Source organism: Leopardus geoffroyi, chromosome E1 (assembly GCF_018350155.1).
Source record: "Leopardus geoffroyi isolate Oge1 chromosome E1, O.geoffroyi_Oge1_pat1.0, whole genome shotgun sequence".
Lineage (NCBI taxonomy): Eukaryota > Metazoa > Chordata > Mammalia > Carnivora > Felidae > Leopardus > Leopardus geoffroyi.
In genome coordinates this window covers 61,064,873-61,090,438 of record NC_059330.1, presented here as the reverse complement: position 1 = coordinate 61,090,438, position 25,566 = coordinate 61,064,873, and the positions used below count along the sequence as shown (strand labels likewise).

At 51.6% G+C, this 25,566-nt stretch overlaps 1 protein-coding gene across 3 annotated transcripts; it reads left to right on the top strand.

Annotated features, from left to right (window-relative positions):
• The first annotated feature begins 50 nt into the window (after positions 1-50).
• On the top strand, positions 51-23,776 carry WDR45B (WD repeat domain 45B). 3 transcript variants are annotated; one of them, XM_045489994.1, is made up of 10 exons: positions 51-304; positions 7,497-7,571; positions 13,139-13,240; positions 16,087-16,174; positions 17,198-17,292; positions 19,628-19,818; positions 20,401-20,486; positions 21,140-21,241; positions 21,936-22,057; positions 22,416-23,776. In XM_045489994.1, exons 1-10 carry the CDS (start codon positions 238-240, stop codon positions 22,520-22,522), a joined length of 1,035 nt encoding a protein of 344 aa, XP_045345950.1. In that variant the 5' UTR covers positions 51-237; the 3' UTR covers positions 22,523-23,776. The 3 variants fall into 3 exon arrangements, with proteins under 3 accessions (XP_045345950.1, XP_045345952.1, XP_045345951.1); XM_045489995.1 differs by lacking the exon at positions 7,497-7,571 and having other exon boundaries at positions 122-304; XM_045489996.1 differs by lacking the exons at positions 16,087-16,174; positions 17,198-17,292 and having other exon boundaries at positions 120-304.
• Positions 23,777-25,566: the final 1,790 nt, after the last annotated feature.

Genomic DNA, 25,566 nt, shown 5'->3' with positions numbered 1-25,566 from the left:
CCCCGCCCCCGACGCGGTCTCCGCCCCCTCGCACGTGACGCACTCGGTGCTCCCTCACCGCCCTGGCCCGGCCCAGGTGGATGCGCTCGGCGCTCCGCGGCTCCCTGGCTGCGCACGCACGCACGTCCGCCCCTCGCTTCCGGCGCGGTGGCCTCCGCCGGGCAGACGGGACCCCAGCGCCCGGCCTCCCCGAGGACATGCGGCGCTGAGAAGCGGCGGACCCTTCGCGGCGGCGCCATGAACCTCCTGCCGTGTAACCCTCACGGCAACGGGCTGCTCTACGCCGGCTTCAACCAGGACCACGGTGAGGGCGCCCCTGCGCGCGCCCGGGCTCCGACCCGGCCTCTTCCCGGAGTCCCCGGATCGGGCCGGCCCCTCCCCCACGCTCCTCACCCGGCCAGGTCCCTTCCCGACGACCCCCCCCCCCGACTCAGCCGGGCCCCTCCCCCGAGGCCCCCCCCCAACACCGGCCAGCTCGGCACGTTCCCACCCCGGACGTTCCTCACCGGGTCTGACCCCTCCCCCGACACCCTCCGACCCGGCCGGTCCCCTTCCCTCACGTTCCCCCCCCCCCCCCTTGACCTGGCCTCCCCTGAAGTCCCCGTCCCCACTGGCCCCCTCCCCGAGGCGGCACCCCGGGCGGGGGGGGGGGTCGCTCCCCTCCGGACTTCCGTGGAGCTCCGGGCGGCGGCCGCACCCACTCGCTGAGGGCCCTGCGGGCTCCCACCGGCTTCGGCTACCCGGGGCTTTTCTCACGGCGCACACTGGGGTCTGCTTCGGAACTCCGCGCTTTTTCCCGCACTCGTTTAGGGTCTCCACGTAAGCGGTGGTGGCTTGACAACGCCTGCTTTCTTGTCCGCTGCGGGCTTGGGCTTCTCGACGATTCTCGCGGCCCAGCGACCCGGTCGGGCTGAGGTCGCCCTCGCCTTTCCGGTCGGATTACCGGGAGCGTGCCCGTGAGCTACCCCGGCGTGTCTTGCCGAGTGAAATCAAAGGACTTGGTTGTCGGGGAAGCCTTGGGGGGAGGGGGGGGGGGAAACGCGCTTTCCTCCCAGTTTTGACTCCAGCTGAGGCCCCCTGGGTGGTTTAAGCCAGCCCTGCAGCCGCGTCCGGGAAGGCCCGCAGGGTGCGGGCGGGAGGGGCGGGGAGGAACTCGGATTCGAGGAGCTGCCCCCGCTGCGGAGCCAGGGTTTTGCCTCTGGGAGGAGCCGGGTGACAGCGGCCGCCCGGGGACACACTCCTGAGGGCTTTTGCGTGGCAGCTTCGCAAGTTTTGTGTCTGAGGGGAACCCGAGAAAGTGCCGTAGGCCCCGTTTTTGTGAAACTCGATTTCAGTAGTCGGTGCTGCCTCGCTGCGGCCGGCGCGTGTTTACCTTGCGCCCCCGCCCTGCCCGGCGCCGAGGGTCAGGTCCGACCTGTCCACAGGTGTCGACTGTGGTGTCACAGGTGGGCGGTGGAAGTAGGCCCGAGATGTGTGTGGGAGGAGGGCGAGCTTGGTTGCGGCCTCTGAGCTTGTCGAGGGGTTCTTGGTGGTGGTGGCGGGGGTTGGTGGGAATCCGGCCTGTGAGCTCTGGAGGGGTTCTTGGTGGGGGGGAGCCGGTATCTGAGCTCGTGGAGGATTTCTTGGGGGGAGCTGGCCTGTGAGCTTGTGGAGGGGTTCTTGGGGGGGGGGAGCTGGCTCTGAGCTCATGGAGGGGTTCTTGGGGGGGGGAGCCGGCCTGTGAGCTTGTGGAGGGGTTCTTGGGGGGGGGAGCTGGCTCTGAGCTCATGGAGGGGTTCTTGGGGGGAGCTGGCCTGTGAATTTGTGGAGGGGTTTTTGGAGCGGGGGAGCCGGTATCTGAGCTCGTGGAGGAGGTTCTTGGTGGGGAGAGCTGGTCTCTGAGCTCGTGAAGGGATTCTTGGCGGGGGGAGCAGGCTCTGAGCTTGTGGAGGGGTTCTTGGTGGAGGGGGGAGCCGGTATCTGAGCTCATGGAGGGGGTTCTTGGTGGGGGGAGCCGGTCTCTGAGCTCCTGGAGGATTTCTTGGGGGGGGGTGGAGCCAGCCTGTGAGCTCATGGAGGGGTTCTTGGAGTGGGGGAGCTGGCCTATGAGCTTGTGGAGGGGGTTTTGGGGGGGCGGCCTGTGAGCTCGTGGAGGAGTTCTTGGTGGGGGGAGCCGGCTCTGAGCTCATGGAGGGGTTCTTGAGGGGGGGAGCCGGGCTGTGAGCTTGTGGAGGGGTTCTTGGGGGGGGGAGCTGGCTCTGAGCTCATGGAGGGGTTCTTGGGGGGGGGGAGCCAGCCTGTGAGTTTGTGGAGGGGTTCTTGGAGGGGGGGGAGCTGGCCTGTGAGCTCGTGGAGGGGTTCTTGGGGGGAGCTGGCCTGTGAGCTTGTGGAGGGGTTCTTGGTGGGGGGGAGCAGGCTCTGAGCTTGTGGAGGGGTTCTTAAGGGGAGCTGACCTGTGAGCTCGTGGGGGGATTCTTGGTGGGGAGCCGGCCTGTGAGCTTGTGGAGGGGTTCTTGGTGAGGGGGGAGCCGGTATCTGAGCTCGTGAAGGGGGTTCTTGGGGGGGGAGCCGGTATCTGAGCTCGTGGAGGGGTTTTTGGTGGAGGGGGGGGAGCAGGCTCTGAGCTCCTGGAGGGGTTCTTGGGAGGGGAGCTGGCCTGTGAGCTCGTGGAGGGTTGTTTTTTTTGGGGGGGGGGGAGCCAGCCTGTGAGCTTGTGGAGGGGTTCTTGAGGGGGGAGCCGGCCTGTGAGCTTGTGGAGGGGTTCTTTGGTGGGGGGGAGCTGGTATCTGAGCTCGTGGAGGGGTTTTTTTTGGGGAGGAGCCAGTCTCTGAGCTCATGGAGGGGTTCTTGAGGGGGGAGCTGGCTCTGAGCTCGTGGAGGGGTTCTTGGAGGAGGTGGCAGGTGGATGGTGGGGGTGTGTGTGCTGTGGGCTGAGTGCTGGTTTCCAGCGGGCAGGACTGTGCAGATTGTGGAAGAACGTGTTCCCGAGGAACAAGGCGTGAGTTTGCGGTCAGGTGTCGGACATTGGACAGTTATGTGGCTGGACGCTTTGGGGTTTGATTACCAGACGAGGCCAGTAGGGTTTTAATGGGTTTGGATAACCACCGAGAGCTCTGTACGGAATTAACGGTGATACAGCAACTCTTCAAAACCGTCTGCAGTGGAAAGAGTTGGTCCTCCAGTAGTGAGGGAGGGGAGAGGTAACTGTAATCACTTGTGCCACGCCTTTACTGTTTACGGAAGCAAAAAGGCTGGGTGACTTGAGGTCATTTAGTGCAAGAGGATCCTTCTTGCCCACTTGCCTTGCTGTGGGGTGAGGAGTTTGTGTGTTACGTTTCAGTGTAGTAATTGAGACTCATGATACTGACTATTTAAGAAACCAGTGAAGTTTATAGTATTTTTATAAAGATTTCATCAAGGTTTTTTTTTAACGTTTATTTATTTTTGAGAGAGAGATCGCACGCGCACAAGAGGCAGAAAGAGGGAGACCGAGGATCCTAAGCAGGCTCTGCAGTGAGAGAGCAGAGCCGATGTGGGGCTGGAGCTCACCAACCATGAGATCATAACCGGAGCCAAAAAAGTCACTTAACTAACTCAGCCACCCAAGTGCCCCAAAGATTGTTTTTAAAATACAATTGTGGCTCTTAAAAGGATCTATTTCAGTTGCCTGAAAAATACCCTCTTGTAAACCCAGCTCATTTCATTGTAACAGTTTGTAAGTAAAGTTAGCGTTTTTGAAAAAAATAAAAGCCTTACACTTAAACTTCTGGTTATCTTCGGATTAATTCTCTATGATAAAAATTTATGGCAGATAATTGAGTTTATTACATTTTGTTTTTACTTACGCTGGTTTTTAACTTTTGCATAGCTTAAAAAAAAATTTTTTTTTTTTTAATTTTTTTTTCAACGTTTATTTATTTTTGGGACAGAGAGAGACAGAGCATGAACGGGGGAGGGGCAGAGAGAGAGGGAGACACAGAATCGGAAACAGGCTCCAGGCTCTGAGCCATCAGCCCAGAGCCTGACGCGGGGCTCGAACTCACGGACCGTGAGATCGTGACCTGGCTGAAGTCGGATGCTTAACCGACTGCGCCACCCAGGCGCCCTAAAAAAATTTTTTTAATCTATGTTTGTTTTTGAGAGACAGAATGTGAACAGGGGAGGGGCAGAGAGAGAGGGAGACACAGAATCCGAAATAGGCTCCGAGCTGTCATCACAGAGCCCGATGGGGGGCTTGAACCTACAAACTGTGAGATCATGACCTGAGCTGAAGTTGGATGTTTAGCCAACTGAGCACCCCCCGCGCCCCTGAGTATTTTTGTTTCAATATCTATCTTTTTAATGTTTATTTATTTATTTATTAATGTTTATTTTATTTTAGAGAAAGAGAGAGAGAGAGAGAGAGAGTGAGCGAGCAGGAGAGAAGCAGACACAGAATCCGAAGCAGGCTCCAGGCTCTGAGCTGTCAGCACAGAGCCCAGTGCGGGGCTCCAACCCATGAACTGTGAGATCATGACCTGAGCCGAAGTCAGGCGCTCAACTGACTGAGCCACCCAGGCGCCCCTACGTTTATTTATTTATTTAGAGCGAGAATACCAAGCAGGCTCTGTACTGCCAGTTCAGAGCTTGATGTGGGGCTCGATCTCATGAACTGCAAGATCTTGACCTGAACCAAAATCAAGAGTGGGTCATCCAACCGATTGAGCCACCCAGGCGCCCCCACGATTTTTTTTAAAGTTTATGTATTTTGAGGGAGGGAGGAAGAGAGAGAGAGTGAGCGAGCTCAAATACAAATGGGGGAGGGGCAGAAGGAGAGAGAATCCCAAGCAGGCTCTGCGATGTCAGCACAGAGCCGTATAAGGGCTGGAACCCAGGGTGGTGACCTTAGCCGAAACTAAGAGTCCGATGCTTAACCGACTGATCCGTACAGTTACCCCTAATTTTCATTAAGCATTTTAAACTCTCATTGCAACTTTTGGCTTAGAAATCATTGTTTGTTTAATTTTCTTACGTGAAATATAGTTGACACACAGTGTTACATTCATTTCAGGTGAACAAGAAAACATTTTTAAAAGGACATTCATGATTTTAAATATTCGAACTTCTAAAGATAATTTGCACTGTGTTCTTCAAGACTCTTAAGTGTCGAGATGTACATTTCTTTAAGTTGGTTGGCTATTTTTCTCTCTATTCCTTTGGGAAACACACATGTTTGAGTATGTACCCTTGTCTACATATAGCACTTGCTTCTTCTGCCTGGACCTAGACCTGAGGCCACAGATTGACTTCCTTGGGCTACTTCACTGTGGTTACAGGAAATAGGGGTGTGTTTGCATGTGGGCTGTACGTAAGTAGTCTGTGCAGACACACCTCCGAGACATTACAGGTTTGGTCCCAGACCACCGCAGTAGAGGGACTGTTACAATAAAGTGAGTCAGATGAATATTTGATTTCCTAGTGCTTCTAAAAGTTATGTTTACACCATATTGTAGTCTGTTCAGCGTGCAGTAGCATTATGTCTTAAAAAACCAACGTACATGCTTTAATTCAAAAGTATTTCACTGCTAAAAAATGCTAGCCATCATCTGAGTTTTGGTGATTTGTAATCACTGGTCACAGGTCACCATCACACATACAATAATGGAAAAGTTCAAAATATTGCTAGAATTAGTAGAATGTGAAACCAAGACCTGAGCCAGCAAAGGTTGTGGAAAAATGGTGCTGACAGACTTGCTTGAGGCACGGTCACCACAGATCTTGGATTTGTGAGAAACGTAATGTCTGTGCAGCAAAATGAAACAAGGCGCGCCTGTCTATAGAAGAATGCCCTTCAGGGATCCCGACGCCCTGTTTCTGCACCACTAGAGCTAACCCAAGGGTGTGTGGGGTCACCAGCTGTTGGGCTGATGGTTCCTCTCTGGGAAAGAGGCCTATGAAGACAGCAAGGATGATGCCTGGCCTTCTCAGAGAGGGTTTCCAACTTTTGGTGTTCGGAATACTTTTCCTTCTAACTTTTTACTGAAGTATGCCGTACTTACAGAAAAGTGCACGTACCCTGTCTTCATCTGATGACTTTCCAAACTGAACCTAGCACCCAGGTTAAGAAAGTGAACATACCTGAACATAATTGGACCATTAACGCCTGGCCATCCTTCCAGCCACTGGCTCAGTCTAACTTCCAGCCACTTAGATTAGTTTTGTCTCTCTACATCATTCTTGCTGATTTGTTTAAAAACACTTTTTTTAACGTTTGTTTATTTTTGGGGGAGAGAGGGGCAGTGCAAGCGGGGAAGGGGCAGAGAGAGAGAGAGGGAGACACACAATCTGAAGCAGCTCCAGACTCTGAGCTGTCAGCACAGAGCCCGACGCAGGGCTCAAACATATGAGTTGGCAGATCATGACCTGAGCCAAAGTCGGATGCTTAAGCGACTAAGCCACCCAGACTCCCCTTATTCCTGACTTTTTTTTATTCAACATGATGTTTGTGAGATATTTTCCACATTGCTGAGTATCGCTATAGATCATTCTCATTGATGCATAGTGTTTTTGTATGTGTGAATATATCACAATTAATTCAGTCCACCATTGAGGGGGGCATTTAGGTAGGTTCCCAGTTTCTGGCTATTAATGGTGTATGATCGCACTGCTGTGAACAGTCGAATGCATGCCTTTGGTGAACATATGTTGTCATTTCTGCAAGGTATATCCGCCAAGGAGCAGAGTTGACAACTGTAGTACCTGGCGCAAACAGCTTTCCAGAGCGGTTCTGCTGGTTTGCCATCCACCAGGTTGAGAGTTCCCATGCCCTTACACCCACTTACTACTTGGTGTTTTCTACCACGTTGGCTGTTTTAGTTGGTGTTAATTGGACCATTAACAACCTGGTGTGTGATTTGGACTCACAGTGACCTTGACAGGATTTTAAGGGTTCAGCTTGTCTACAGGTGGGAGGAGGTCGTGGGAGACCTCAGGCCACCTTCTGGAAGTCCGCGCCCCTGCTCCAGTCTGGAGTGTCCACGCTTGCTGGGATTCCCGCTTGCAGCTGTCCTCCGGGAGGCGTGGACTTTATGGTTCTGTCCTCGCCTCTCCAGGTCGACAGCACCGGAGACAGGTGTGCAGGATGGGGAGGCCAGCGGTGAGTGTTAGCGAGAGGCAGGTGTTGGAAATGTGCCGTGGCGGCAGCTGGCCGACTTGTCACGGAACCAGGAGTTCAGGCGGAGCTGGCCTTCGGGAAGAAAGCCCCGCAGGAGGAGGTTGGAGGGACTCCGGAGGCTCTTTATCGTGTTAGATGAGAGACTGGAAACATGCTAGGTTGTGCACGTCGTGTGTGTGCGCACGGCCCTGAGGAAGATCGTTGTGGCGTGTGCAGACTGCGCCCGTGAGGTCAGAGCATCCGCGGGAGCTCTTAGGAACGGCTGCTCTCTCTGGACCCCTTGCTTTTGCCGGTTCGGTCCCAGTCCCAGGGCGCTTAGCTGGGACCCCTTTGAGACGATTAACCGGCCTTTCTCACACTTCAGGATGCTTTGCATGTGGGATGGAAAACGGATTCCGGGTCTATAACACTGATCCACTGAAAGAAAAAGAGAAGCAAGGTAAGGAGTGACTGACATTTCCTGGTTTCTCCTGTTTTCTAACCTTCAAAGAATCGACATTTTCCCTTACCGATGGGGGAGGGGCTGGTTTGGGAGGTAGATAGGAGGTTCTTGGCCCTGCGTCAGCCTGGATGGGGCTGTCCTCTTCTTTCTTCAAGTTGCCACTAGTGCCCAGCTCTGTGGGGCCAGGATCCAGTGGTGATGCACCGGGTGTGGCCCGACACTGGTTTCTCTGGTGAATGTGAACTTTGAAACTCGTGTGTGTCTGCCCTGTCTTCAGTCCTTGCTGGCTGTCCTGAAGGGCACAGTGTGGTTGATGCAGGCTGTCTTCACTCGTCCTGCTGAGCGTAAAATTGCAGACCGCTCACACGATGGTTGAATTCAGCACATGGGATGCCCAACTCTTTATTTTTAAAATTTTTTTAATTTTATTTTTTAAAATGTTTATTTTTGAGAGAGAGAGAGAGAGAGACAGAGCGCAAGCAGAGGAGGGGCAGAGAGAGAGGGAGACACAGAATCCAAAGCAGGCTTCCAGCTCTGAGCTGTCAGCTCAGCCTGATGTGGGGCTCGAACCCACGACCCGTGAGATCATGACCTGAGCTGAAGTCTGGCACTTAACCGACTGAGCCACCCAGGCGCCCCGATGCCTAACTGTTGATAAATGACCACTTAGGAAATATTATCTGTAGCAATAAATTATAGTTGCTTCTGTTTACTTATTTCAGTGCCTTAAATTATGTTTTTGTGGAATACAAGTTTTCAGAAGCTTCTAAGTGAACTTAAATGGAATCAGGACTTCTATTGGTAATATTAAGATAATGGTCTTTTTACTGTTTGACAGGAAAAAATGTTAATTTTACAGGTAGAGGTTTTTTTCAGTTTTTCTTCCCCCAGTGTATTTTTCTTAAGCTTTTGGTGTCTCCTGGTCTTTACTTGCTGGGAGAATCAAGCACTGCCGACAGATGAACAAATCTCGGACAAATCATAGAAAATGAGGAACATCCCTTTTTTTCCCTGCAGTTGGGGTTTTGGTTTTCGTTCATCGCAGATGCTAGATTTTTTGCCGCTAGAACTGTTTCTTATTTGTAAGAGGAAGTTCCTGTATCCTGGTGCTCCACCAGACAGCCCCCTTTCCATTTTCACAACTAATAACCCAACATCAAGGATTTCCAGAAATCTTTCCGGCAATGGGATCCCTTTGTCAAGGACAGTCTTTGTACGACTACGCCGCCGTGTAGGACAGTAAGTGGTGCTTTATTATCTAGGAGTTTATTTTATCAGTGGAGGTCTATGACTTTAATTTATAAGAGAAAGACAGTGTGGCTGGTAGGTAAGGGCTTAGATACCGCACCCTCCTTGTTGAGGTGGAATCTGGCTCTGCCCCCCTTACTAGGCGGCTGTGTGGCCTTGGGCAGGTGCCTCACCTTCTCCTGGCTTCACTTTCTTCGTGTGAAATTAAGGTGGTAACTGTCTACTTTCTAAGGTTATTGTGAAGATCACTGAATTAGAATGCTTAAGATACACAGAGGAGTGCCTTGCACACATATTTATTGCTGTGTAAGCTTGTGCTCATAATTCCTCAGCCCAGCAGTAGTGAGCTCTTAGAGAATGAATCCGCAAGAGGTCCAGGCCGGTGATGGGAGTCTCCTGGCAGCCTTCTAAGTCTCTGACTTTTACTTACTTTTGGTTGCTTAGTGAATTAAGACAACTCTCCTTTGTATGCATAAATAGTCACAAAGTACTCTGAAACAGTTTGACTTGCACATCTCAGGATACTTTTTACTTAGAGTGACCCAGAAACTTGGAGTTCAAAGTTTCAAAGTTGAATCATTAGCAGTATATTGACAGCTGTCTCCTAATTGCTGAAACTTTTATAACAGATTCAGGATTTCTTATAAAAAGGTAGACAGGAACCATCTAAGAGTCTGAGTTCTAGAAGGGTTTGCTGTTGTCTTTTGTGCTGACGGTATGTATCATTCCCTCTTGCTGCTCTGCTGAACTATGGGATAGCTTTTGGATGGTGCATCTTATTTATTTATTTATTTATTTATTTATTTAAAAAACTTTTTTGGGGTTCCTGGGTGGCTCAGTCGGTTGAGCGTCCGACTTCGGCTCAGGTCATGATCTCACAGTCTGTGAGTTCGAGCCCTGCATCAGGCTCCATGCTGACAGTTCAGAGCCTGGAGCCTGTTTCGGATTCTGTGTCTCCCTCTCTCTCTGACCCTCCCCCATTCATGCTCTTGTCTCTCTGTCTCAAAAATAAATAAAACGTTAATAAAAAAAAAAAAATTAAAAAAAACTTTTTTTAGCGTTTATTTATTATTAAGAGAGACAGCGTGAGCATGGGAGGGGCAGAGAGAGGGGGAGACACAGAATCCGAAACAGGCTCCAGGTTCCAAGCTGTCAGCACAGAGCCCGATGCAGGGCTTGAACCCACAAACCGCAAGATCATGACCTGAGCCAAAGTCAGACACTTAACTGACTGAGCCACCCAGGTGCCCCTATTATTTATTTTTAATGTTTGTTTGTTTTGAGAGAGAGAGAGAGAGTGCAAGCATGAGGGAGGGGCCGAGAGAGGAAGAGAGAAACCCAAGCAGACTCCATGCTGTCAATGCAGAGCCCTGTGTGGGGCTCGAACTCACGAACTGTGAGATTATGACCTGAGCTGAAATCAAGAGTCTGATGCTTCACCAACTGAGCCACCCAGGCTCCCCTTCAAGGTGTATTTTAATAAAGCCACCCCACCCCTGTGCGCTTGCCGGTTGGTCTGCTGTTACATTTCTGGCAACTGACAACTCAACAGAAAACAGGCTGGACCTTGTTCCTGTTTTATCTTGGTGGTTTCCTTTCCTCAATGAGGAGGAAGGAAGCGTGCCTGCATTGTAGTGGTCACACCCTCCCCCCCCCCCCCCATTGGGGCTGTCAGCCTTACCTCCAGTGTGACTGGCCCTGCCCTGGCCCTTCCAGGTGTGCCCACCGCTGGCAGGGACTGGGAGCTTCCCCCTCCCTCCGTCCCTCCCAGGCGTGTGTTGTAGGTGCTGCGTCTCACACCTGGAGTGGCGGGTTTGTGGCTCTGCTTCATTCCAGGAAGGCCGTGGGGCCCCGGGGAGGGTGTTCATAATAATGCTGTGGGGCCTCAGCGTAGGACTCGGATTCACACCTGAGCGTATGCTAGAAGGAAGGTCCAAGAATGATAAATTTGGATAAAATATGGTACCCAGTGAGTGATTTATAGAGACACGGAGTACTAGTGAAAAGTTACCTTCACTATCCATTTGGAAACACAACTGTCCCGCAATGTGGAGATGACTGGAACCTGTACAGCTCATGCTTCGCGAGCTTGCACAGTCTGCAAGGTGGGCAGAGGGCTCAGAGGATTTCCCGTCTGCAGTGCCACCCGCTGTTCCCTCCCTGTGACCAGTGTTCACACATGTGATGTTGGCAGCCATAAGTGGGAAAGTAGAGAGGAGACAGAGTCCTAGAAAGAACACCACGTGCCTGAGGTGGAGTGCAGGTGAGGGCTGCTTGTGTTTGGGCCCCGTGGGTGGTGGTCAGATGCCTTCCAGGGTCTGGTGCTACGCTGGGGCTGGGGGTACAGTCGTGAAGAGGAGTGTGACCCACCAAGTATCTGGGAATAAGAGGTGACCTGTCGTGCACAATTCCCGACGTTACCCAGTCCAGCAGCCTGCCTGACCTGACGGTGTGTTGGGGCCTTAATCCTTGCTTTTGTCTAATGTCACAGAAGTTCACATGGACTTCGTGCTCGTGTGGTCACCCCAGCGTGTCCCGAGATGAAGGGCCTAGAGGGAAACGGGAGGCACGGGAAGTGGAGGGGGGTGAACCGATTACCATGAGGGGGTGTTAGCAGGTTAGCGTGTAGCTTTGCTGAAGGCGTGGAGAAGCAGACCTTTCCATGACCTTGCTTCATAACCTTAATGGTACAGTTTAAGTTGGTAGGGTCTTTTTGTAGGGTAATTTAGCAAAATGTGTTCATTTCACGTATTTGACTCATTAATTATACCTAAAGGATTTTATCTGAAGGGGAAAAATTAGAAAAAAGACACCAGATGCTTGTATAAATATATTACAGTTAACCCTGAACAACACGGTTAGGGGTGATGACACACACACACCCCACTCCCCCCTATAATCGAAAATTTGTGTGTGACTTTTGACCCCCCAAAAAACTTAACTGATAATAGTCTACTGTTGCCCAGCAGCCTTACTGATAACGTAAAGTCAATTTAACACATATTTTGTACATTATATGCATTCTGTACTGTATTCATACAGTAAAGCTAGAGAAAAGAAAATGTTAACTGAGAAAATCGTAAGAAGGGCTCAGTCAGTAGAGCATCCAACTCTTGATCTCATGCTCATGAGTTTGATCTCCACATTGGCTGTAGACATCACTTAAATAAATAAAACTTAAAAAAAGAAAATCATGAGAGAAAATACATTTACAGTATCTGACTGTATTTATAAAAAAAAAAAATCTGCATATAAGTGGACCCATGCAGTTCAATCCCGTGTTGCTCAGCATCAAGTAGATAGTTCGTCCTTTCTAGGGTTTCTACGAGGCCTTGAACTTTACAAGAGTGAGCCGACGAGCTTAGGAATCATCTTGATTCCTAATCATCATGATCTTGTGTTAACTTCTGACTTTCAGAGGCTCTGATTCCTCACTTGCCCTTTGCTGTGCCCTCACGGTGCCAGGAGCTCCGGTCCTTGCTGACCAGAGTGGAGAGCTGGAGAGAACTGGATGGGCTGGTTGTGTTCTGTAATAGAAACAGTCCAGGGGCGCCTGGGTGGCTCAGTCGGTTGAGCGTCTGACTTCAGCTCAGGTCATGATCTCGCAGTTTGTGAGTTCAGGCCCCGTGTCGGGCTCTGTGCTAACAGCTCAGAACCTGGAGCCTGCTTCAGATTCCATGTCTCTCTCTCTCTCTGTCCCTCCCCCACTAGTGCTCTATCTCTATCAAAAATAAATGTAAAAAAAAAAAAAAAAAAAAAAAAAGGTCCAGAGTGGGGTTTGCTTCTGTGAGCCCCAGACTCTCAGCAGGTCCCCATCGCCTTCCCTGAGCGAGCGTTGTTCGTCCTCTTCTGTTGTGGAGGAGTTCTGAAAATCTGCTGGCAGTTTCCTCTTCATGTAATTCACAGACATTTTTGAGCATTTGAGACTTCAGTGGAAGAGGTGTTTAAAGTGGTAAACTGCTTTTGTATGAAAGCAGTTAGTGTGTTTTCTTAGAGCTTAGATGTCTTGCTGCCCCTTAAAATACGAGTTGAGACATTTCATACATTTTGGTGCATTGGCTTGTTAGGGTGCTGTGTGCTCCTCACTTAGAGCAGAAGCGTGGCTCATGGGGACCGGCTGCAGAGAGGAGTCCAAAGCCCCCGGCTCGCTCCCTGTCCCCACCAGCCACCCGTCTGGTCGCTGACAGCAGTCAGAGATCTCTGTACAGACACATACAGTCAGATATGTAAATGCCGACTGCTACATCTGCACCGTTTACTTGTCTCTTTTTAAATTGTAAGATCCACGTACTAACTTGTTTTTACTATCATTTCAGAATTTCTAGAAGGAGGAGTCGGCCATGTTGAAATGTTGTTTCGCTGCAACTATTTAGCCTTAGTCGGTGGTGGGAAAAAGCCAAAATACCCTCCTAACAAAGGTAAAGTGGTTGTGTGCTTCCTAACCATGCCTCACGTGTAGTGATGTCTGGAACTGTCTAGAACATCTTTGTGTTTGTGGCTATGTTTGCTCTTCCCTGGTAGCCTGTGAAGTATGAAGGACTGGTCGCTAACAAGAATCATCTAGAAAGAGTGAGTCTTGTCTCCGCCACTCCCAGGGGAAGTGTGTGACAAGGGTCACTTGTTCTCACCAACAAAAAGCACATGCTTGTTGATTAACGTCGGCTAAATATGTACGGTCGTGCTGTGCCTCTGGACCCCATTTTGTTCAGAGCATTCAGCTGTGGGTTGGTATCCTAAATGTTACGAGTTCTTTTTAAAGCAAAGTGTCGTAAGGTTATTTTTCCTACAAAGAGCCGTTGACTCACAGAAACATTGATTTTGTTGCCATGTAGAACAAAAACCACCTTGGCCCTTGGCTCCAGGTTGAAGGGTGTTGTTTTGATGTGTGTGTAAACCTGTGTGTATGTGTGTGTGTGTGTGTAAGTCTGTGTGTGTATGTAAACCTGTGTGTGTGTGCGCAAAGAAATGGGAGTGTAAAAGTCTGGCTTTAAAGTTTATTTTTGAGAGAGACAGACAGAGACAGAGCACAAGTGGGGGAGGGGCAGAGAGAGAGGGAGACACAGAATCCGAAGCAGGCTCCAGGCTCCGAGCTGTCAGCATAGGTGATGAGAACCTGACCTGAGCCGAAGTCGGACGTCCAACCGACTGAGCCACCCAGGCGCCCTGTGAAATTTTGAGTAAAATTTAAATTTACTTTTTGTAGAGTGCTGAAGGCATTTTTTAAAAAAGAACTTGGTCTGTTTACGCTTTTGTAAGATTAAGAATTTTTTGTCAATAATGTCAAAATTACTTCCTGAATTTACTCTTAATACTTTCATAGTTACACATTAAGACACATGGTGTTAAAACGTGAAGGATGTTTGTGAAACACAGTAAGACAGGACTGGAGCAGACTGGTGGCCACAGTGTGACCGGGAGAGTTCTAGCTGAGACTGCACGGTGCTGTTCAGGCAGATCAGGGAGGCTTTTTTTGCTTTTTTGAGTCAGGAGCTCGGAGGACGGAAGAAGAACTCCAGAATTAGTGGATGTACCTTTTGCTGTCGGGAACTATATTAAAAGACAGACATGCAAAATCCTGCACAGAACATTTCAGATTTCCGGCACACCAGGAAGGCAGCTCACAACCCTTGGAGGCCGTGGGGAATTGAACGTCAACCCAGGTCTTTGGATTTTTCTCACTGCTCAGGGCGTTGGGTCTGGTCACTTTCCTTTTGTGAGTGAGAATTCAAGCTGCTGGCCCTAGGCCTTTCTCATGCTGTTTCCAGAAATTTATTTTTTAACTTTGTTTTATTTATTTATTTTTGATAGAGAGCACAAGCAGGGGAGGGGCAGAGAGAAAGAGAAAGAGAAAGAGGACCCCAAGCAGGCTCTGCATCGTCAGCACAGAGCCCAATGTGGGGCTCAACCCACGAACCTCGAGATCATGGTCTGAGCCGAAATCAAGAGTCAAACGCTCAACCAATGAAGCCGCTGAGGCACCCCGAGAAATTTCTGAAAATAGAGTTCATGTGGATTTGTGACACCCTTGATGTGGCTCATCTTTGGGTTCTGTCTGGTTTGGGCCAGAGGCTTTTTGGTGTTAGGTTGCAGACCAGGGAAAGTTTACTTTTGACCTGCTTTATGAGTTCAAGAGTAGACGTGCCCTTTCCCCAGGAGGCTGTCCTTCAGTGAGGTGAGTCCATTGACTGAGCTTCTGTCCCACTTAACGTGCTGCTGCTTCATTGCCCTTTGAGGAGGAGCCCACTGTCAGGATTTGTTACATGAAGGGATTTACCAATCCAAGATGGTATTTGAAAGGAGTAAGAACAGAAATCTGCTTCAGTTTTGAATGGTTAGTTTTAACCTCTTCATTAGTGAATAATTTGACGAAAGTTTGGTAGTTCTACGTGTTCTCTCTTGATTTGAAATTGAGGTTACTGAGTCCCTCTGGCAAAACTTCCGTGTGAATTCCGCCTCCAGGACTTGAGCTGGCCATGGTGTCAGGACCTCGGGGGAGACATTCCTTCCCGTCCACTCTTGGCCCGCCCGTGACCTACTGAGAAAGCTTACTTCCCCTCAACCTCACACCCTTCCTAGACAGCTTTGCAAGAGACCGATGGAGGAGGTGGAGACTGTCTGTGGACCCCCCCCTCTTCCCCGGCACAGGGCTGGCCGCTCTCTGTCTCCTCAGAGGTCTGGACGTGTCCTTGGCCCTGGGGATGCAGACGGCTAGTACATCGTAAAGCACCGTGGTGTGAGAAGCAGCAGGCACGGTGGGGTGGGGGTGAGAGAAATCCCTGGCCCTGCTTTTTCATCTGTTCAAACTGAAGCCTTTCTTTTCTTGATTCAGGTGTGTGTCTAGCACCTGAGCAGTAACTGTGGGTGGGCTTGCTTTTGGCTCAGTCCAGTGGAACCGAGGGTGGGGGCAGTTCGCCTGAAAACTAGGCGCGGTTGGCAGAGGAGGTGTGTGTGCGTGTCTGTGCGTACATGTGCATGTGTGCGTGCGTGTCTGTGTGCGTACGTGTACACAAGGGTGGGGGAGGGAGATCGGCCGCAGGGGGTGGTGTGGAGCCGGCCGGGTACTGGAAGGGAAGGGGGGGCGGTGCATGAACACCCTGCTACCAGAGACAGCGTGGCGAGTGGTGGAGCACAGGCGTCCGGCCGTGTGTGACCGGGCACCAGGAGAGCGGCACGTCCCCCTGCCCGGAGATGAGTGAGGGGGAAGGACCCCTTCAGAGTGCCCTCCCTTTATTGGTGTACCCATAAGTTCTCTCTGAAATTTCAGTGATGATCTGGGATGACCTGAAAAAGAAGACTGTTATTGAAATAGAGTTTTCTACAGAAGTCAAAGCAGTCAAACTACGGCGAGATCGGTAGGTTTGCTAAGTTTTAAAAGTGGATTAGTTGCTTTCTCTGGAAACGTCTAAAATGCTTCATACTGAAGGAAAAAGTGTGTTTAGGAAAACGTCGTCTTCAGATGTGATGATGGTAGTTCATGACCAAAGGACTGGGGTTATTTGTGTTGCTGCAAAGAAGGTGTGAGTTTTATGGGTTTCCAGGGCTGGCATAGAAGCGGTTTGTCAGTGGACAAAGCCGGCAGTCCCCGGTGGCGCTCAGGCCTTCAGAGACCTGTCCCCGTCCAGCATGTTCCCACTGGGAACCAGGGGGAGCCTGGACTTGCCCCCTTCTGACTCCAGCTTTTCCAAAGGCTGCCTCAGTAAATGTCCCCTTTGAAGGTAAAGGAAAATTGGGAGACTCCCCAGGGAGAAGGTGACGTTGATCTTACCTGTTGGAAGTCGCTTCTCTGAGCTGTTGTCCTCGTGGCCCTCAGGAGAACAGAGAAGTTCTTACTGGAGTTTCATTAATTTGGATCTTAATGTGGTATGATTCATATCCTCAGTGTGGGAGGGCAGAGGTGCTGAACAAAGTGAATGCAGTAGCGACTGTCAGACCTGCACTCTTAGGTTTGTGACCTCCTGGAATGTTGGTCTCTAGGGCCCTTTAATAATGCAAATACTGGAGCCAAATAGGGATCTTTCCAACATTTTAAATTGTCAAGACAGATCTAAGAGCGTGTAGAGAGATGATTTCTGCCCCGTGATTGCTACTTGGTTCTTACTCTGGGTGAAATATTATACAAAAATGTCTTTAAATCTCAGAAAGGTCCGCTGGGCAGCCTGCAGCCAGGTAGGAGGCTCTCGTTCGTCAGCGCCTGCCACACCCCTCGGTGCTCACTGGTGACCTCCAAAGAGCACACCTGCAAGGGGTTCTGATTCAAGAGGGATACTTTCGTATGTGGTGTTTGTTCTAAGCTTCAAAATGATAAGAACAGAAGTCACAGGATGCTTGAGTTTCACTTTCGGGAATAGGAATCTTGATTGTTTTTTTCTTTCCAGAATTGTGGTTGTTTTGGACTCCATGATTAAGGTGTTTACATTTACACATAATCCCCATCAGTTGCACGTCTTTGAAACCTGCTATAACCCTAAAGGTAAGAAATTCAGAGGCAGCGATGGGAATTGGCTTCTTCATGTTCCGTCCAGGTGGACGCAGACCTGTGCTTGGTGCCCTGTCCTCCGGCCGGTCTTTATTTGAGTGGCATTGCTCCGGTGAGATGGGTCCTGAGGCACATCAGGCGAACCCTGACGGACACAGGCTCCTCTTGTTTTCCTTCTTCACCCTTTCCCTCGGTCCACTCCACCTCCTCCTGGAAGGCTCTCCCGGCCACGTGCTCACTCCAGAGACTGGCCTGGTAGGCAGTGCCTCTGAGACCCTCTTGTATCACGGTCATGGGGCAGAGGAGTGGGGGGAGTGGAGGTTGAGGGATTTTTTCACGGTCGTTGTCAGCCATTCAGGAGCTCCTTGGTGGGCCGCGGTTTTGGGGTTTTACTGAGTTCTGAGGGACTTTCTTCCCTCCTTTGTTTTGGAGCAGGGATTACAGGTGACTGACTTTGCTCTTCGTTATAGCATCTTAATTTCTTTTTAAAATTTTTAGGTTTTTTAAATTCTAGCTTTATTGAGGTCTAATAGATGCAGAACTCATTCATTTTTTGTAATGTTTATTTATTTTTGAGAGGGGAGGGTGCGGAGGGAGACAGAGAATTGCAAGCAGGCTCCGCGCCATCAGCACAGAGCCTGACATGGGGCTCGATCTCACAAACCAGGGGATCATGACCTGAGACGAAATCAAGAGTCGGGTGCTTAACCGACTGAACCACATGGTCGCCCCTAAAGCTCACTCATTTCAACTTTATTATTTGGTAATATTTAGTCATTGTAATCACTTGTGTAACTACCACCAGAGTGCAGACAAACCGGTACCGTCACCCAAAAGCTTTTCTTCAGGCGGTCCCCTTGCCCACCTGTCCTTCCAATTGTGCCTTTTCAGATGTGCTTGGTGTCTTACGGTACTTTTTGGATTTCTCCATGTGTTCAGTAGATATGCTTGTTTTCCTTGCTAAGTAACGTTCCATAGTGTGGACATACCAGATTGTTTATCCACACCAGTGTTTTGGCTGTTACGGACGGAAGTTGCTGTGAGTATTCACGTATGAGTCTTTGCGTGGAGGTAGAGTTTTATTTCTCTTGGCTAGACACTGAAGAGCACTGTGGCGGGGTCCCGCTCTAGTTACGGTCTGGCTGTGTCTTCTGGTGTCCCCACTGGGGATCCAGGAGAGCTCCAGCTGGAGCAGGCCTTGCCTCGGCCCGGCACGTGTCTGTGTCCCTCTTTGTAACCTGGGGCTGGTAACAGTGTCTCCCGCGGTGTCCTCCACATTTCTCTGAGGACGGTGACGTGGCTTATCGCCATTCTGGTATCTTTTATGAGGGGTCTTCACTTCCTCTCCTCATCTTCTGAGTTGTAGTTCTCTGTACGTTCTAGATAAGGCTCTTAGTTACCACTTCTGCAGATAACTTCAGTTGGCCTGTGGTTTTGTGTGAAACAAAGGTTTTCATTTACATGTTCTTCTAGGAACTTTAGATCTTCAGTTACATCTTTAATCCACGTTTTGCGTATGGCATGAGGCACAGGCCCAGATTTGTATTTTTCGACGTGAATATCCAGTTTCTAGTGCCGTTTGTTAAGAAGACTTTTTTTTTGTTACTCACGTAAGCGTAAGATTTTTCTGGATTCTTTATTCTGTTCCAGTGGTATGTCTTTAAGCCAGTACCATACTGCTTTGATTTCTGCAGCTCTAAAATAATTCTTAAAATTAGGTAGTGTAAGTTTTCCGATTTTGTTCTTGTTTTACAAGAAAATTTGGCTACTCTTTGGCCTTGCTGTTCCTTATAACTTTCAGTATCACCTTTCTTCAGGAAGCCTGCAGAGGCTGTAATTGTGACCACGCGACCCTGCAGGGGGACGCAGGTTGTGGCTGTGACCGCAGTAGATCAGATCAGGCTCTCTCCGTCTGTCAGACCTTTGGTTTTCTTTCACATCGTGTTGCAGTGTCTCATACAGGCACTGTTAAACTTATCCCCAAGTTTTTTGGTTGTTTTATGCAATTGTTAATGGAGGTTTTAGATTTCACAGTTTTGTATTGTCAGTAGCTGGCACCACAGAAGACAGACATTTGACAGAGTTTATTCAAGAACAAGTTCAGCAGATGTTTCCAGTTAAGAGGCGGCCTCACAGGAGTTAGTTTTGTCTTCGGATACACCCTTTACAGTGAAAAGATTTTGTGATTCTGATATAAATGGAAACCCATAGAGAAGTCTTACTGTTTTTTCTTGAGAGCTACAGGGCAGAGGAGAGCAAGTTTTATTGGGGGAAAGTGGTGGCTTTTAGAGTCATGAGTCCCTGATGGGTTTTCTCCGTCTCCGATCAGGCCTCTGCGTCCTGTGCCCCAACAGTAACAACTCCCTCCTGGCCTTCCCGGGCACCCACACGGGCCACGTGCAGCTCGTGGACCTGGCCAGCACCGAGAAGCCGCCCGTGGACATTCCTGCCCACGAGGGCGTCCTGAGCTGCATTGCTCTCAACCTGCAGGGAACAAGAATCGCAACCGCATCTGAGAAAGTAAGCGTGTGTCCCTTGCTTGATGGAGCCGAGTGCCTGCCGCAGCGGCCCTTGCGCTCCGGGGACCTGACTTGTGGGCCCCGCAGAAAGTTGGCCCTTCCCTGTGGGTTCTCGGCCACCTTCTCTCAGGAATCACGTTGCAGTTGAAAAGCCTTTTACTTGGTGAAGCCTCCTCTGTTTGGCAGCAGTTTAGCGGTTAGCGTTAGTTTTTCCAGCTGGCCACGGGAGTCCTGGTGAGGATGGAATCTCTAGGCACAGAACTGACCGCTCCAGGAGCAGGCCAGCCTGGCTGTGGCAGTCGCTGAGGCATCTGCCAGGGCGGGAGGTGCAGGGGGTTAGTGGAGGGCTGGTGCCCAGGGGGCTGGCTCCTACCCGGTGCTCTCGGGCTGGACAGCTACCAACGAATTCTCCAGCAGGACAGAGGGAGCCGGTTGAGTTTTACATGGCGGGGGGGGGGGGGGGGGGGGGGGAGGGGGGGGTTGGGAAGGGCTTGTATGGGCTGATGGGTTTGTGAGTATGATACTCGTCTCAAAAACCTGAAAAGTCGTGAATGACAATAAAACGCTTCGCTGTTTTTCAAAGGGGACCCTTATAAGAATATTTGATACTTCATCAGGGCATTTGATCCAGGAACTGCGAAGAGGGTCCCAAGCAGCTAATATTTACTGGTAAGAAGGCCCATCACTGCCCGGGGTCGACCTCGTCCATACGGGGCCTGTGTGGCTGAGGGAGTCAGGACTAAAGCCCATCACTGCTGCGGCTTCTCTCTAGGATAAGCCGTGATCTTTTAAGGCAAACACCGGAGCCCTTGTGAGCTGCCCTGTAGTCACTTGGGCGCCCTGTGGTGTTGGTGGCACTGCGGCGGCAGTCCCCCATGCGGGTGGTTCGTTCTTTGCATTTGTGGCCTTGGCAGGTGCTGAGCAGCATTCGGGTCTGTGAGATAAACATGGACTTCTTACATGAACTCAGGGCGTGTGTCCATGCAGCCCCGCGGTGGCGGGTACTCCTGTCTGCTCTCACGGCCCTTCCAGGCGGTGGGGGGGGGGGGGGGGGGGGCAGGGTCTCAGGGCCTCAGGCTGGGTTTACGGGAAGCCCCTTCCCCTCCCTGGCACCCAAGGAGGGGCCCAGCTGTGGCACACTGGGTGGTCCCACGGAGAGCACCGGGGTGGGGGTGGCGGGTGGGGGTGCCGGTGCTTGACGTTGCTCTCCGGAATTCATTCTGGAAGGCTCAAGGCACCAGCTCGCGTGCTGTGGCGCTGTGGTTGGGGCCGGGCTCCGCTGCATCCGCACGAAACCAGAGCTTCATCTGATTTCTCTGCAGCATCAACTTCAATCCAGATGCGTCCCTCATCTGCGTGTCCAGTGACCACGGCACAGTGCACATTTTTGCTGCCGAAGATCCAAAAAGGAATAAACAGTCCAGGTAGGTTTCCCTCCCTCAGGCACATTTGGCACAAAGCCCCGATCCACCACCCACCTGACACCCTGAGCGTCCGTGTGGGCCGCGTGCACACGGGTAGAGCATAGGGCTGTAAGTGCATTTTTCCGGAGGATTTTCTTTTCTCTGGCTTACTTTATTGTGAGAATACAGTAATACGCACAACGTACAAATCGTGTTAATTGACTGACTTGTTATCGGTAAGGCTTCTGGTCGCCAGTAGGCACTGAGTTAAATTTTGTGGGAGTCAGAAGTTACACCCAGGATTCCGACTGCTGGGGGCTGGTGTCCCTAACCCGCTCACTGTTCAAGTGTCCGCAGTACCTGATGCTAAAAGGGACATTGCTGCTTGCTTGTCTTTAGCTGCTTAGTGTGTGACCAGGATCCAGTCACCCTTCCTGTGGTTTAGAACTCGGACCTGCGCCCTGGCGGCTGTTGTCACATTCAGCAAATCCGTTTAGTGGCCGCAGACACCTGCACCATCTGGTGCTGATGGTGTCCGGGTTTATCTTAAGCCGTTGGGAAGCGCTTAGTTTTTTCGTGCGAGAAGTAAAACTAAAAGGAAAAGTAGAATTTAAAGTATCTGGGTTCGGGCTGTATGGGAGCCATGTTTCACCTTCGTCATGGAAACGTAACTGCCTTTTCTCTCCTCCCTTTTCTGTGTCCCCTCACCTCCTAGTCTGGCCTCAGCCAGTTTCCTTCCAAAGTACTTCAGTTCCAAGTGGAGTTTTTCCAAGTTTCAGGTTCCCTCAGGCTCTCCGTGCATCTGTGCCTTTGGAACAGAGCCAAATGCCGTCATCGGTAAGTGGTCCTTGGCGCTGGCTGGCCCATGCTCGCTCTCCTGGGGCGCAGGGGTCCCACTCAGGGTCTGCACAGCTGTGTAGGGGGACACCAGCCCCCTGCCCTCTAGGGTTTCCCAGGAAGATGTGGGGGCAAGGTTTTCCCCCTCCGCACATAAGTGGGAAACACAAACCACCCTAGAGCAGGTTGGGTTCCTGGCCACGTGTGTGCTCAGCCAGGAACGGGGTCCCTTGTCGCCCACAGTCACCCTGAGCGGCTGCTCAGAGCAGGGCCGTTCACAGTTCCTCTCAGTGAGGTCTGTTTGCTTTGAACTTTGAGGGAAGAAACACATGAGTAAAACGGTCTCCTTCTGTCTCAGCGATTTGTGCAGACGGCAGCTACTACAAATTCCTATTCAACCCCAAGGGGGAGTGCATCCGGGACGTCTACGCGCAGTTTCTAGAAATGACCGATGACAAGCTGTGACTCTCCGTCAGGAGTGCAATCAACAGCCACGGCCGACCGCCGCCAAAGCGCTGAGTGTGCCCTTCAGACTCCCGGGGCTGGTGCCGGCGGCAGGACTGCCCGGGGACCTTGGTCCTGAAGCCATTCTGTGGTTGTCTGTTTTCCTGAGCAGGGCTTCCCATTTCCAGTATTAAAGAAGGAATAATCATCGAGGCAGCGTAGACACTCACGTGGCCGTGAGCAGCCGGGGCCCGGCTGCTGGCCTGTTTCCTTTAGTTCAGCTGTGATGCTTTCGTGCTTCCGCCGCGCCCCCCCCCCCCCCCGCCTCTTCCCCCCGTGCACCTGGGGGCTCCGTACACACATAGGGACTGGGTTGAGAAAACGGTGGACAAATCGAAATTTGTTTTGGCAACAGATTCCATCATTTTTACTGAGTCTGTAGTGGGGAAATGAGCAACTGTGTAAATGTTAGTTCTTACATTACAACCAGATTTTTCAATAGAATAATAATACCAGCAGCTTGCCTTAGAAAAGGAGAAGGGGATTCCTTCTCCTGTCTGAACACGAAGAGACACAGCCGTGTTGGAGAACACAGGGTGGGCATCTCCCTGTGAGCCCGCGTCCTGGTCTCCGTGCCTGTCGTGAGCCTGTGGCGTGGCTGTGCGCGTGCTTGTGCCCGCGTCCCTGTCTTTCTGTCGGGATGGAGGCGGGAGCAGCGCACTGTGTGTGCCCTGCGGTCTCCTGCGTGTCCCTCTTGTGTGTCGGGAGCAGTAACGTGTAGACTTTCAGAATCAGTCCCCGAGAAAAGCGTCACGGAATCCGGAGGAGGTGGAGGGAAGCGTTGGGCATCTGGGCAAAGCAGGCCTCGTCTGGGCAGGAGCAGGAGACCCTGGCCGTCGCCTCGGGTCGGTCGGTCGTTGGGGAGAGTAGCAGTACACTAACGGGAAGGAAAGGCACGCGGTACCGTTTTCCAACGTGGTAACTAACACAGGTTATGGGCTCTATGTTGTTAGTACTCCCAGAAGGATGTATTTAATTTGCTGAAATTCCCTTTCAAGAAACCTAACTTCACGGTTCTGATTTCAGGTAGCAAACGTCTGCGGGAGCAGCTCTCTGTTCTGCCTGTTCTTTTACTGTCATGTAATCAACTAACTTTGTATGTGGGTTTCAGTGTAAAGTATGCATGTTATACTTTTGTGTGTATTTAATCATGAAATTTAATTTTGCACTTATTTGTAATGTTTCTTTTAAATAAAAGTGACTAATTTTGTCGTACTCCGTATCCGTCAAGGGAAAAGAACTGTGTGTTACAAACCCAGAACCATAGTTTTAGAATCGGCCTCTGCTGCCTGTCGCGGGGCGGCCCTCTGTGTGAGTTCCCGCCTGGGGAGCAGAGGGGAAGGGAGGTGTTCATTAGCGGTTTTTATCGTCTGGTAGGCAAGCTGAGCCCACCGTGGCGGTGGCGAGCGGGACTCCCTCTCCGAGAGGCGCCCGCGTCCCGTCGGGTGCCTGGTCAGTGTGGTGTTGACTCGTCTGACGCTCGAGCCCTAACCTTGCGTGGGGGCGAGGGACGCGTCCTGCACACTAGCACAATTACTGGATTACGTTTTTCCTAGACACAGTCACTCTAGTGCATCCAACTGTACCTGCCACGGTGCACGGAGACGGCTCCCGAGCTGGGGGGAGGCAGCGGAGAGGCCGTACCCCAGACAACCCAGGAATGTTCTGGCATGCCGTGTTAGGGTCCAGTGTGAGATCACAGTCCTGGCTCTGCCACTCCGGGTATGACCTTGCCTCCTCCATACGGTGACACGAGAGGGACGTTTGGGCCACGTGTGAGGGAGCCCTTGCCAAGGGGGCACCGGAGTTGCAGCCACAGGGCCGTGCTATCCTGCAAGGGGCCCTGGTGTGCCTCCTGGAGTTACCCCTTGGGAGGGTGAAGGCCCCACTTACCTGGGAAATGCCCTGGAAGGCCGAGGCAGCCAGGCGCTGTCCACCCGCCCAGGCCTGTGCTTGTGGCCAATTCGCCCCCCGTGGAGGCTTGGGAGGAGCAGTGTCCCCAGCACAAGCGAGCGGTCAGGTGGACCTTCTGTGGGCTCACGAAGAACAGCAAATGGCCGTCGCTGTGAAGCTCTGCGTAGAGAGAGCGGGATTCCGTAGGCCGGGGCTACCCCCACCTCCTTCCTTGGCTGAGTCCTGTTGGCCCTTCAGCGTGGGTGTCGGAGGGACACACACACAAAAGTCCTCCCTCCGGGGGCCTCCAGAAGCCCCCACTGGGTGGCCGGGCTGGATAGCTAGTGGTTGGTTGGTCACCAAGTGTCCAGGTCGACACCGAGGGGACAGTTCGTTCCCTCCGTGCCACGGGCTCCTAACGTCTCAGGTGGGGAGAGTCGCCTCAGCGCCCTTCGACCGCCCCCCTCTGCAGGCTCGGCCGTCGTGTTAGGGTGTGGCGTCCTCAGGAGCCCTTGAGTTCCCTGGGCCTGCAGGGTGGCACTGGGTACCTGGGGCCCACTCCCCTTCTCGCCGCCACACGTCACCAGCCCTCTGTGGCTCCTGTGACCGGACGTCGTTCAGGTGCCAGACACGGTTTCACAAGATTTGGCCCCCGACCTCTCCTCGGTTCTTTCTGTGACGGGCATCGCATTGATGACAAACTTTGGGAACTTGGGCCAAAATTTTGGTCCTCAAAATGCATCAGAAAATGCTTACGATCAAACCAATGGTAAAACAGGAGAGAACGGTCGGGGGAGCCTGAAGCTGAAGCGGGAGTGCCCCGGGGTGCCAGCTGCAGAGGCCGCTCTTGGAAAGTGCCCACCTTCTATGGTGAAGTTCATAGTTGTCAGCATCAAAACGACTGTCCTTCGCTTGCCTGAAGACTTTGGCTTATCGGCCTTGTTTGCGATTATAAACGTTCTGGAAACACATCCTCGTGCACACGTTTGCACGCTTGTCCACCTACATTTGCCACTGTCCCTGCTGCGGTTTTGTCGCTGGCTGTGCCCGGCACTGGCCTCCTCACATTCACCAGGACGGGGCTCCGGGCACCACCTGTTCATCTTCAGTGG